The following is a 13,581-nucleotide window of genomic DNA, read 5'->3' as shown; positions in this document are numbered from 1 at the left end:
ATTAGTTCTCACATACCGAAAATTTAAATATGATACCCATGGCACCGACTATCTGCAGAGATAGTGAAAAAAATAGATTAAGCGAGATAGTATAGTGACTAGGGACGATGTTAGTAAACAAATAGATAAACTAAAGCCTATTAAGTCACCAGGTCCCGATGAGATATTTGACAGAGTATTAAAGGAATGTAAAGAAAAACATAATATGCCCTACTTGTTAAACATGTCATTAAAAACGGGTGCAGTACCAGAATCCTGGAAGATAGCGAATATGCTACCAATTTTCAAGGAGTGAGATATTCACTATCCTCTAACTTCCATCCAATCAATTTAACACCAATTGAAGGAAAATTGCTGGAAGCCAAAATTTCATTCTCAATTCGAAATCACCTTGAGAAACAAAAGTTGACAATGATTCCCAGCATGGATGACGGACACGTTCTAAACTGGACTAGGGCGTGGCTGCAGGATAGGAAACAGAGCGTCAGCATTAATAGCACTAAATATAATTGGAATAACGTCACTAGTGGATTACCCCAAGGCTGAGTACTTGGACCATTACTATTTAATATATATATGTAATGACTGACAAAGATAGGGCGTGGGTATACGTTAAGTACTCTGCCACCAGTGTATTGACTGACTAAGGAAAGAGGCGTGGGTTTACTTCAAAGATGCTCCCACCACTGTAATGAGGGCGAGCTCGGGTAGAAAGTATAAGAAGAATTTACAGTAGGAGGATTGTAAAGTGAGGAAGTTTGGTAGTGTGGCCGACTAGGTGTTTGACTTGGTATTATGTTCTTAGGGGAAATCTTATAAACAACACTTCTCAGTACAGCTGTTTATTATTTATTATTTAACTGAATGGCTTGGACACATTAATAGATCAGTATATTGACGGACACAAGCATGAAATGGATACACTTCCCACCGTAAGAAACTCAGCTTATGGATCGCTGTGACAATGACTCACATGTATCCTGAGGGAAACCCAGTGGCTGGGTGTCTGTCTGCAGGGGCTGCTGAAGAGAGTGGTCCAGGTGGGAGACTCTGCTAGCTGGAGACTCGGTGTTGGGGAGGGAAGTCCACTTTCTGACTTCGACTTGTGACGGGTGTGACTCCGTCTTCCTCTGAGTTCTGTCTCTCCTTATCTGTCTCACAGAAGGAGCTGTAGGCCCCTTATATTGGTGTGTCTGGCCAGGTGTCAGGTGTACTGGATGGTAGGGTAGTTTCTTGAGTTAACAAGATCATGTCGATGGTTTGTCTAACCACACGGCGGTGAGAACTCTGTTTCATTGTGACCGTAACCTCTGTTGGGTCAGGTCTTAATCTCACTATAATTACAGCAGGGTGGGTCAACTTACGTGGGTGTACATCTACAGTATACATCCATTTTTTTATTTATGGTAATTAGCTCACCCGGGCACAGGTCGAACGACCCACAACGGGGCCTAGGGGACGAAAAAATAAGAATAGAAAGAAATTAAAAATAGAAAAAAAAAGGTTATATTAATCTCCCCCACGGAGATGCCGGAAAACCAGCTTTTTAAAGTGAGTCAGATTGTATGAGTATGGAAACACAGAAGAAGGCAGAGCATTCCACAGTTTGGTTGTGTGAGGAAAGAAGGATGCACTATAACAGGTTAGTCTAGTGTGACCGACATCCACAGAGAAACGGTGGGCACCGCGGTCAAGAGGTGTGTTACGAACCGACGGCCTTGCCGGCAGTACACAGGATGCCAAATCCACCGAACATTGCCCGTTAAAGACCTCACTTTGATTATGGGTGTTCAGTTTTGGTCACCGTAATACAAAATGGATATCGACTACCTAGAAAGCATTCAGATGAGGATGACAAGACTAATCCTGGGCATTAGGAATCTTGAGTACAGAGATATATTGAAGCATCTGAATTTGAACACCCTCGAGGTGTATAAATGGAGGTCAAGGTAAAGAAAATGTGATGTAATTAAAGTACTTAACCTATATAACCAGGAGCGAACTCGTAGCAATTGTTTTAAATTAGACAAATTTAGATTTAGGCGCGAGATAAGTAAACACTGGTTTGGGGAGTAGTGGACGAGTGCAACACAATACCGAACATCAACATTAACCTGAAAACGATGGGAAGCTTAAAAAATATGAGCGATATGAGTTGTGTGTAAACGGTTCTGCTTAGTAAGCTTAGTAGAGTGAAGGGTGTATGTGTATAGGGTGAAGGACATGGGTGTGTAGGGTGGTGGGTGTGTATAGGGTGAAGGACATGGGTGTGTAGGGTGGTGGGTGTGTATAGGGTGAAGGACATGGGTGTGTAGGGTGGTGGGTGTGTATAAGTTACCGTTAGAGGGGATTAAGACGTTTTCATCATAGAGTTACAGCAACTTCCCCTTTACACTTCCTTAACCACCTGAAGTAAACACCTCCAACCTCTCCTTAACACTGTACGTCTCCCCAACAGATCCGTGCCGAGGCTGCCTACCTGTACGATGCTGTTCATGTCTACGCCCGCGCCCTCAACGAGACCCTGAAGGTGGGCGGCGACCCTCATGATGGCCGGGCACTCATCGCCTCCATTCTGGGCACCACCTACCGCAGTGCCATGGGGTAGGTCACTCCCATAGTCCCCAAACAACACACACACACACACACATTTCTATACACGAATGTACATAGATAAATAAAGTGAACAAGTTAAAGTGCATGTTAGAGGTAGTGTTGGATACAGCACACTGCTCACTTAAATTTTTTGTACACAAGGGGTCAGTCAGGCGGTCATTGTACTCGACCATTCCACAGTAGGATAGACTGGGGGCGGCCTACTCGAACCAGCAACCATAAGGACAGTAGAGGAATGTTGTATACACCTGTCCACCGCCTTCCTCTGTCTAATGTTTAATGATTTCGGATTACGTGAAGATTAAACACCCAGACCTAACCTAACCTAACATAACCTAACCTAACATAACCTAACCTAACCTAACGTAATCTGAGCTTCTTTAATATTGTTTTCATTGAATTAGATGAACATTTATTTCCAAAGTTCGTGTAGAAAATTAGGTAATGAATCACTGAGACGGGTAGAAGGTCTGCTTCACTCCTTCGCTCTATCACTAAATCTATCACTCACTCTCATTCACTAATACTATCATTCGTTCACTCACTCTGCCACTCATTCACTCATTCACTCTCACTAACTCTTTCACTCTCACTCGCTCATTCACTCCACCTCTCTCTCTCTCTCTCTCTCTCTCTCTCTCTCTCTCTCTCTCTCTCTCTCTCTCTCTCTCTCTCTCATTATCATTATTATTATCATCATCATCATCATCATCATCATTATCATCCTCGCCTGGTACCCCCTACAGATATATGGTGCGTATGGACGAACGGGGTGACGCAGAAGGCAACTATACCTTGATCGGGCGGCAGGAACACCACTCTATGACGGAGGAGTTTGGCCTGTACCCTGTTGGAGGCTTCCGGTACACTGAGAACGACTACAAGGGCCTCCCGGTAAGTGCATGGCCCCTCTTGTGTTACATCCCACATCCTACACCCACATACACCCACACTCTACACCCACACGTCAAAGGTACACCTGTCAGAGATGTTGGGTTACACCTCAGAAGAAATTTTTAGGGATACACTTTTTGTGCTTACACCTTATATGATATTTACTAAGGTGTACGATACAGAAGAGGAACTGGAGATGGTTCAGGAGATTATAGTGACAGCCTGATAACCCTTTGAGGACGATGGTTTAAACTATAACCCTTTGAGGACGATGGTTTAAACTATAACCCTTTGAGGACGATGGTTTAAACTATAACCCTTTGAGGACGATGGTTTAAACTATAACCCTTTGAGGACGATGGTTTAAACTATAACCCTTGAGGACGATGGTTTTAAACTATAACCCTTTGAGGACGATGGTTTTAAACTATAACCCTTTGAGGACGATGGTTTAAGCCTATAACCCTTTGAGGACGATGGTTTAATCACATAACCCTTTGAGGACGATGGGTTTAAACTATAACCCTTTGAGGACGATGGTTTTAAACTATAACCCGCTGAGGACGATGGTTTAAACTATAACCGCTTGAGGACGATGGTTTAAACTATATAACCCTTTGAGGACGATGGTTTAAACTATAACCCGCTTTGAGGACGATGGTTTAACTATAACCCTTGAGGACGATGGTTTAAATTTAACCGATGGTTTAAACTTTGAGGACGATGGTTTTAAACTATAACCCTTCGAGGACGATGGTTTAAACTATAACCCTTTGAGGACGATGGTTTAAACTATAACCCTTTGAGGACGATGGTTTAAACTATAACCCTTTGAGGACGATGGTTTAAACTATAACCCTTTGAGGACGATGGTTTAAACTATAACCCTTTGAGGACGATGGTTTAAACTATAACCCTTTGAGGACGATGGTTTAAACTATAACCCTTTGAGGACGATGGTTTAAACTATAACCCTTTGAGGACGATGGTTTAAACTATAACCCTTTGAGGACGATGGTTTAAACTATAACCCTTTGAGGACGATGGTTTAAACTATAACCCTTTGAGGACGATAGATAATAACTCTTTGAGGATTATAATATATGTTATAATCATCAATTACATCAAACTATCATACTCAATTGGTTAAAACACCTAAAGAAAAACTTGAATATTACAACATGACGTTCGCCACACTAACTATCTTTACGATTTTGTGTGAGATAATATAACACAACGGACTAAAGATTTTGACAACCCTACACGAGACAACAGGAGTCGCAGTGTTCATTATAAAATGCATTAGACCCCCCGTAAAGATACTGTTTGGTGTGATTTATACAGTACATATCAATAAAATATACCTTGAGGAGGACGGGGGAGAGGAAAAGGGTAACGATGCTTCAAGTTATACTCAATACTTGAAGGAATATCTTGGCACATTTTACTTACATGACCTCAGGGGGCCACTACTCCCTGCAAGTTGTCTTAGAGTGCATACTTCAAGGTGAATCTTCAGAAGTATGTTGATTCTATGACACTTGAGAGGTGAACCTGAGAGAAATGAAATATTGAGGGTTGCTATAGTAGGGTGGGGGATAGGCTCAGAGCCACAGGGGAGGAGTCTGCCAGTACATCAAAGAACATTATCTCAAGTGGGTACGTTGCCAACACCTCAAGAAAAACTTATGGGAGAGACGGAGGGGGAGAAAGACAGACAGACAGACAGACAGACAGACAGACAGAGATGGGTCACTCTCCTTGTTGCCACCTAACAAAACCTTTGACGACTTCTGGAAGTTCATCCAAACTACCAATATCTTGGACACTATTATATCGTTATATCCCCCAAATTGTACCATATGAAATACCTGCTCCAGAAGACCACCGCTTCACGCACTTGTTTTAGCGCACTCTAAGAGGAGCGAGTTCCACTGTATTAACCACCCTAGCAGTCAACTTGGGGTGCAGCTGCCCTACAAGGCGAGAGTCTGTGTTATTAAGTCTGACTGCCGGTTGGCCTTAGTATATAGGACTGTTGTTCTTATGTAGGAGGCGTAAATATAGACCTAAAAACTAAAGAAAGAAAATTCAAATACCCTGTCATATACCCTGTCATATACCCTGTCATATACCCTGTCAAATACCCTGTCATATACCCTGTCATATGCCCTGTCATATACCCTGTCATATTCCCTGTCATATACCCTATCAAATAACCTGTCATATACCCTGTCATATACCCTGTCATATACCCTGTCATATACCCTGTCATATAACCTGTCAAATAACCTGTCATATACCCTGTCATATACCCTGTCATATACCCTGTCTATACCCTGTCATATGCCCTGTCATATACCCTGTCAAATGCCCTGTCTCATATATACCTGTCAAACACCTGTCATATACCCTGTCATATACCCTGTCATATAACCTGTCAAATAACCTGTCATATACCCTGTCATATACCCTGTCATATACCCTGTCAAATAACCTGTCATATACCCTGTCATATACCGTGTCATATACCCTGTCAAATAACCTGTCATATACCCTGTCATATACCCTGTCATATACCCTGTCAAATAACCTGTCATATACCCTGTCAAATACCCTGTCAAATACTCTGTCACTTACCCTGTCATTCACCCTGTCATATACCCTGTCAAATAACCTGTCAAATACCCTGTCACTAACGCCCGTCTCTGCCTTCAACAGGAGCTACACTTACTCAGCCAAATACCCTGGAAGACAGGATCGCCGCCCATCGACGAGCCTCCGTGTGGGTACAGGGGCCAGCAGTGTCAGTGTGAGTAGCCCAGGTCTTATGCTTACAGGTCTACTTGGGCACCAATCCCATTAGGCCCTGGGTTCTGATTGGTTCCAGAATATTTTAGGCTCCAGGTTCTGATAAGCCGCAAGTTCTAATAGGCACCTGGTTATAATAGGCACCTGGTTATAATAGGCACCTGGTTATAGTGGACCCCTGGTTATAGTGGACCCCTGGTTATGGTGGACCCCTGGTTATAGTGAACCCCACGTTCTATTAGACCCTAGTCTTAATAGGTTCCAATTACCTGTATAATAGGTTTTTCTGTCATAATAGGTTCCTCTCGTTCTGTCTAAGTTAACCTGATCTTACTAATAGGATTATATCCCAACTCCTATTCTAATATGACCTTACTGTAATGGACCCCTATTGTAATTTGACCTCACATCTCACATTAACCCCCTTCCCCACCACCACCTCCCCCCACCACACTCCCCCACCACCTCCCCCACCACCTCCCCACCACCCCTCCTGCCTACCACCACCCCCCACCGCCCACACCACCACTTGCACTCCCCCACCACCCCTCCCCCACCACCCCCTCCTCCCACCACCACCACCTCCCACCACCACCACCTCCCCCACCACACCTCCCCCACCACCACCACCCACCACCACCACCACCTCCCCCACCACCCCCTCCCCACCCCCTCCCTTACCACCACCTCCCCACCATCCCTCCCACCACCTCCCCCACCTACACCACCCCCACCACCTCCATTCTACCCTCCCCCACCCTCCTTACCACCACCTCCCCCACCCTCCCCCACCACCTCCCCCCACCTCCCCACCACACCCCCTCCCCCACCTCCCCACCACCCCCCCCACCACCACCTCCCCACCCACCTCCATTACTGCCCCCTCCCCCACCACCCCTCCCGCCACCACCACCTCCCCACCACCCCCTCCCCACCACCCCTCCCCTGCCCCTCCCACCACCCCTCCCCCCCCCACCACCTCCCCCACCACCACCACCCCCCACCCACCCTCCCCACCACCTCCCCTGCCTACAGATCTCATACTAACTCCTCCCTCTCTCTCCACAGCTCAGATGGGGGAGATCATAGCGGGCGTGACGGGGGGCGTGGTGCTCCTGCTGTTGGTCGTGTCCCTGGTGGCCTACAGGTACGTCCTCTGTGTGTGTGTCTAATGGCCTGTCTCTATGTTAGTCCCTTCATTCTTCTCTCTTTCATCATGCTGTTGCCATATCTCTATTTTTATAATTTCCTCTTTATCTCATCTCCTTTTCCTTTCTGTGTATCTTCTTCATCATCTTCATCTCTCTCTCTCTCTCTCTCTCTCTCTCTCTCCTCTCTCTCTCTCTCTCTCTCTCTCTCTCTCTCTCTCTCTCTCTCTCTCTCTCTCTCTCTCTCTCTGTTAAGGATTTACACCAAATGTCTGTTCTCCTTTATCAACGTGTGTTTATTTACTCACTTTATTCTCTCTTCCTTTCTTTGTCTCTTCTTTCCTTCTCTTTCCACCTGAATGTCTGTCTACGTTTCCACTGATTTAATTATGTTTCTTGAATTATTAATAAGTACACAAATTTACATGCAATTTTCCACTCATTATTTTTATACATTTTACCTTTATGGAAGTGGCCCCATTTCTTAACAATTGCTATTATATATTTTAAAAGACCTCATCTCTTACCTGTTGTTTTAATTACCCAGGTTTTACAGGTCTTAACTACATTGCTAAGACGAAACATTTTGAGAAATTAAAGTCTTAATTTTTTTTGTGTTGAATTTATATTTTGGTGTTGAAATTATGCTGGAAACTTTTCATAAAATTCGACTTGGTTAAACTCATTCATTATAAAGTTTGATCTGACTGAGTTATGGTTGGTGTTTCGTATGTGTGTGTTAGTAGGTGTTGGTGCTATTACGTGTTAGGTGTTAATATCAATACGTGCTGTAATACGTGCTCCTGGGTATCTACGCCATTATACAGTACTGGCTTTTGTATACATTATTATACATTATACATCAACCTTATCAATGGTTGGATGTATTTTACAGTAAGTTCAACGTAATCAATGTATATATACTGTAAACAAAGGAATTTACAGAAAACACACAATTCTACCGAGACCTCACTTCCTCCTCCTTCCCACCCCCCTCCCCACCCCTCCCCTCCCCCTCCTCCCCACCCCTCCCTTCCCCCTCCCCTCCCCTCCCTCCCCTCCCCTCCCTCCCCTCCCTCCCCCCCACCCCTCCCTCCTTCTCCTTTAAGTTGAATATCTTTGAGAGTCATGGTTTCGGAGGGGAACCTGGGAACTGATGTAGGCCTATACAGTATGTATTAATACCCAATTTTAGCCTCATTACAAAAAAAAAATCTAATTTTTCTATATTAACTCCGAAACTTTTTTTTTTTAATACGAAAACTTGAAAAACGGAAGATTTAATATATTTATTTACGAATGCACACCAGTTGTAACTCAGAGTTGACCAATTAGCGCCAAGAAACGCTTTGTATTATGACGTCACACATCACGGGCTCTTATGATTGGTGCTATATCTTGGGGGACATAACATAGTATAACATAACATAACATAGCATAATATAGCATAAGATAACATAAGATAGCAGACCATAACATAGCGTAAGATGACATAACAAAGCATAACATAAAATAACATAACATGATATTATAACATAACGTAATCCATTAAAATTGAAGAAGGTTATACCGTATACCATCTGTTATCGTTAAAGGATTTAAAGCAGAACCGACGATAGAAGTTATTAACCCAAATTCCAAGAGCACTTTACATCAGACATATGTAACAACGGTAGTGTGAGCATAGTCTCTGATGCTGGTGTAGAACCTGTGCATGTGGCCCATTTGATCTGATGTGACCTTGACTAAGTTATCAACAATATATAAGAAAGATTCGTCTTTTAGAAGGTCACAGGTCACATGAGCCATTATTTAGCGAATTCTTCACCAGACTCTCTCTCTCTCTCTCTCTCTCTCTCTCTCTCTCTCTCTCTCTCTCTCTCTCTCTCTCTCTCTCTCTCTCTCTCTCTCTCTCCACTTTCCTTCCTCCATTGGCAAGATTCTCATAACAAACAAGACTTTCATAGTTCATTTACTGTTCTTTAGTGTACGAGCCTCGTGACAACAGCAATTACAGACCAACGTGGATGTACTCAGCAAGTACAGACCAACGTGGATGCACTCTACGAGATCGACACCCATTTAACGACGTCGAGTCATTTATGTGTTGGAATTATATATTAATTGAGACAATATCCCCCATCTGTACATGTAAGTCTGTCATGATACCCGACTAACAAGCCCTTCTTAGCTCTTCCAACGTTAGTCTCAGCTGCCATCCACTGACACTGTTCTTACTGGTTGCTATGATGGCTGTGACGTCAGTGCTCGGGGTCTACACACATCAGCGACAAAGTACACCCATTCTCTCCTTACGGCCCAACACTGAGGTAACAACGAGCCTCGCTAACTCGCTCTCATTACACTGATGATGGTGCCATGAAAGCCCCCAACTCCCCCAAATTAACACCATTTAGCGACTGGATTAACAAGAGCTGTGGTGAGCAGGATTCTACACCAAGCTTACATGAAAACCACAACCGCAGCCACACAGACGCAGCCTGCACTTCAGCTAGATGGCCACAAAGCAGCAGCTTCACAACAACACAGCTTCAGTGCCTCAACCACACAGCTGCAGTGTCTCAACAACACAGCCGCAGCGTCTCAACCACACAACCGCAGCGCCTCAACCACACAGCTGCAGCGTCTCAACCACACAGCTTCAGCGTCTCAACCACACAACCGCAGCGCCTCAACCACACAGCTGCAGTGTCTCAACCACACAGCTGCAGTGTCTCAACCACACAACCGCAGCGCCTCAACCACACAGCTGCAGTGTCTCAACCACACAGCTGCAGCGTCTCAACCACACAACCGCAGCGCCTCAACCACACAGCTGCAGTGTCTCAACCACACAGCCGCAGCCCCTCAACCACACAAACGCAGTGCTTCAGCCACACAGCCGCAATATATCGGCCACACAACACATGAAAAGTATAGTAAAGTGTGTGTGTGTGTTAAGCGACGGTCATACTAGAGTTTTCCGTCCAATGAATCCACGGACAGCATCTCATCCACAGGCAATAAGTCAACGGTACGACCCGCACACTGGTCACACTGGCGAAAGGAGCCATTAGCCAGGCGCTCAGCTCACGCTGCTAGTTTGAGCTCAGTTGAAGATCAGGATGGTGTTATTGTATGTTTTCCATGGCAGCATTAACCTCTTTAGTGAGATGTGTGGTCCTGTTGAAGAAGATCAAGACGAAAAATAACGATTGCAGTGCCAAGCGATGTTACAAAAGTGACGCAAGTACTCTAAAAATCAAATGAAATCCCATCGTGATGTACGATTATTATTTTTTTATTTACTATGACATTTTTAATCGTGTTTTGTTATTTAAATACAATTTATATATTTTTTTTACATTTTAACATCAATACGAAAAAATAAGAACGGTGTAAATATTATTAATACAATAGACTACAGCAAATTTCAACCCACCTTACCGTGGATTTTCTGACTCTCCGTATCGCCCCGCTTTAGATAACAAATAAGTTATCGCTGTAGAGACAACTTGAGGAGTTCGTTGAAAAATCAACGCTCGGCGGATTTATTCTGGGTAGGAACTCTAGGAGTCTAGGGTGACCGCCCTTACTGACCGTGTTTACATGGACAGACGTGACTTGAGGCACCCATAGTCGTCCCCGCTGTGAATGGGTACCTCATACTGGGGAAATGACGTTCATATTCCACGTTCATACTTTACGCTCACACCCACGTCCATACTTTACGTTCACACCCACGTCCATACTTTACGCTCACACCCACGTCCATACTTTACGTTCACACCCACGTCCATACTTTACGTTCACACCCACGTCCATACTTTACGTTCACACCCACGTCCATACTTTACGTTCACACCCACGTCCATACTTTACGTTCACACCCACGTCCATACTTTACGTTCACACCCACGTCCATACTTTACGTTCACACCCACGTCCATACTTTACGCTCACACCCACGTCCATACTTTACGTTCACACCCATGTCCATACTTTACGTTCACATCCACGTCCATACTTTACGTTCTCAAAGAAACACATTTTACGACACACTAATTATCTGCCGCTAATTACTTGCTGCTTCTTCAAACTCTTTAGTCACTATTTTGTTAAATTGTTTGTATATTTTTACTTCCTCTTGTGTATTTGTCTTTCCTCTCACTCCTTGTTTACTTGTCTCTCGTTAATCTCTCCTCCTTGTGTTTGACACACACACACACACACACACACACACACACACACACACACACACACACACACCCCTATTATTCTCCTGTTACAAACCTTCGTGTGATTTTTCAATCTCTCCCAATCTTAAAACCTTTCCCACTCTTGCAAACGTTTAAACTCTTACAACATACACTCTTGAAAATCCTCACAATCTTGCAACCTCTACCACTGTTGCAGCATTTAACATCATTACAACCTATCTCACCCTGGCATCATCTTCCACCCTTACAACTTCTCATTCCATAGCAACATCTCCCACCCTTGCAACCTCTCACACGTCCATTCTCAGAGCCAACAGTAAACACCCCTTACCCTCCACTCACCGCTCTTACAGATGCTGCCTACCATGTTGTTCCCCTTCCACAATAACACGCCTGATATAACCTTGTTCAGCCCTTTCATATATTGTACACAACCCAGCACACATATCCACGTATAATATATATTCTCTTTGTATCATATAACCTTGCCATATTGAAAAAGGTTTAATGATGACATATACCTATTCACATCTCGTAAATTGCGTTACGTTATAAAAGATCCAATTTGTTGCGTCGGAGACATAATAATATAACTCATATACTCTTTACATTCGTTATCAATAAAAGGTATTTGTGCATTGGTCTGTGTGTGTTGGTAATTATATTGGACGTTGGGCAGTGAGGTTATGGTTGAGAGAGGCGCCATGTGAATATCTGGTCGAACAACAATATGAATATCTGGTCGATTAGCCATATGAATATCCATAAGTGTAACTAAGTGAGAATCTGGTCGACTAACCCTGCAAATATCGGGTTGAATACTGAATATCAAACCGACTAACCCCGGGAATATTTGGCGAGGCTTCCTGAGGATTTCTACCCATTATTCCAACAGAACATTCATTACAGCCAAACTCTAATTGCTCATACCTCGAACTCAACAAACAAGGCGCTTTGGTTCTAATCCACACTGACTCAGGCTTACATTAATGGTACGTGTTTCCGGGTCAAATGGTTTATGATAGTCGAATTCTATGACATTATTTTATAGAATTTGTTTATGGTAATTAACGTATTATTATTATTTGTTTAAGTTAACTGTTCTCCTTTATAAGTTGTTTTGTTATTGATAGACAAGTGATGATTTTGGTATTATTATGTAAACAAGGTCTGGCGAGGGTGTTACATAACTTTGACAAGGCTGTAACACAACTAATTGTAACAAGACCATAGCACAACTAACTGTAACGAGACTGTAACACAACTAACTGTAACAGGACTAACACAACTGACTGTAACAACACTGTAACACAACTAACTATCTCTGGGTATGGGTGGGCATGGCTGGGTATGGGTGGGCATGGCTGGGTATGGGTGGGCATGGCTGGGTATGGGTGGGCATGGCTGGGTATGGGTGGGCATGGCTGGGTATGGGTGGGCATGGCTGTATGGGTGGGCATGGCTGGATAAGACTAAAAAGAAAAAAGCACTGCAACCCCCATTCATCATCCATGAATCTATCTAGCCTTCTTGTTCCCTTCTAAGTTGCTCTTTCGTCCACCACCATTTGAACCATTCTTCCTATCTCCAACCTATATCAACTTGACGTTGGTCATCCTGCTCGATATTAAACTATCTATCCATTCACCTATTACATTCACATCTCTTCAGACTTTTTCTCGATGATTCGGAATCATTTTGCATTTTCCGATGAATTTATCATTCTATAATACACAAACAACGCAAATCAGGTCGCCACTAGCGCAAATAAGTTCAAAGACCTCACGGGTAGGGTGGGCATTGCTGGGTATGGGTGGGCATGGAGAGGAAGAGGTTGTGTGTTGTGTTGTCAGGAGTGTTGTGTTGTGTTGTGTTGTTAAAGTGTTGTCAGG

At 43.8% G+C, this 13,581-nt stretch overlaps 1 protein-coding gene across 1 annotated transcript in view; it reads left to right on the top strand.

Annotated features, from left to right (window-relative positions):
* Window positions 1–13,581, top strand: part of LOC121872434 (guanylate cyclase 32E-like) — a 120,185-nt gene that overhangs the window by 70,670 nt on the left and 35,934 nt on the right. Inside the window, 4 exon segments of the mRNA XM_042375192.1 lie at window positions 2,459–2,604; window positions 3,363–3,510; window positions 6,232–6,322; window positions 7,390–7,468. Coding sequence (XP_042231126.1) covers window positions 2,459–2,604; window positions 3,363–3,510; window positions 6,232–6,322; window positions 7,390–7,468 — 464 coding nt within the window.

The sequence above is a fragment of the Homarus americanus genome, unplaced genomic scaffold (assembly GCF_018991925.1).
Source record: "Homarus americanus isolate GMGI-L3 unplaced genomic scaffold, GMGI_Hamer_2.0 scaffold11302, whole genome shotgun sequence".
Taxonomy (NCBI): domain Eukaryota; kingdom Metazoa; phylum Arthropoda; class Malacostraca; order Decapoda; family Nephropidae; genus Homarus; species Homarus americanus.
The sequence above is the reverse complement of the archived record's forward strand: the minus strand, read 5'-3'. Positions and strand labels throughout refer to the sequence as shown.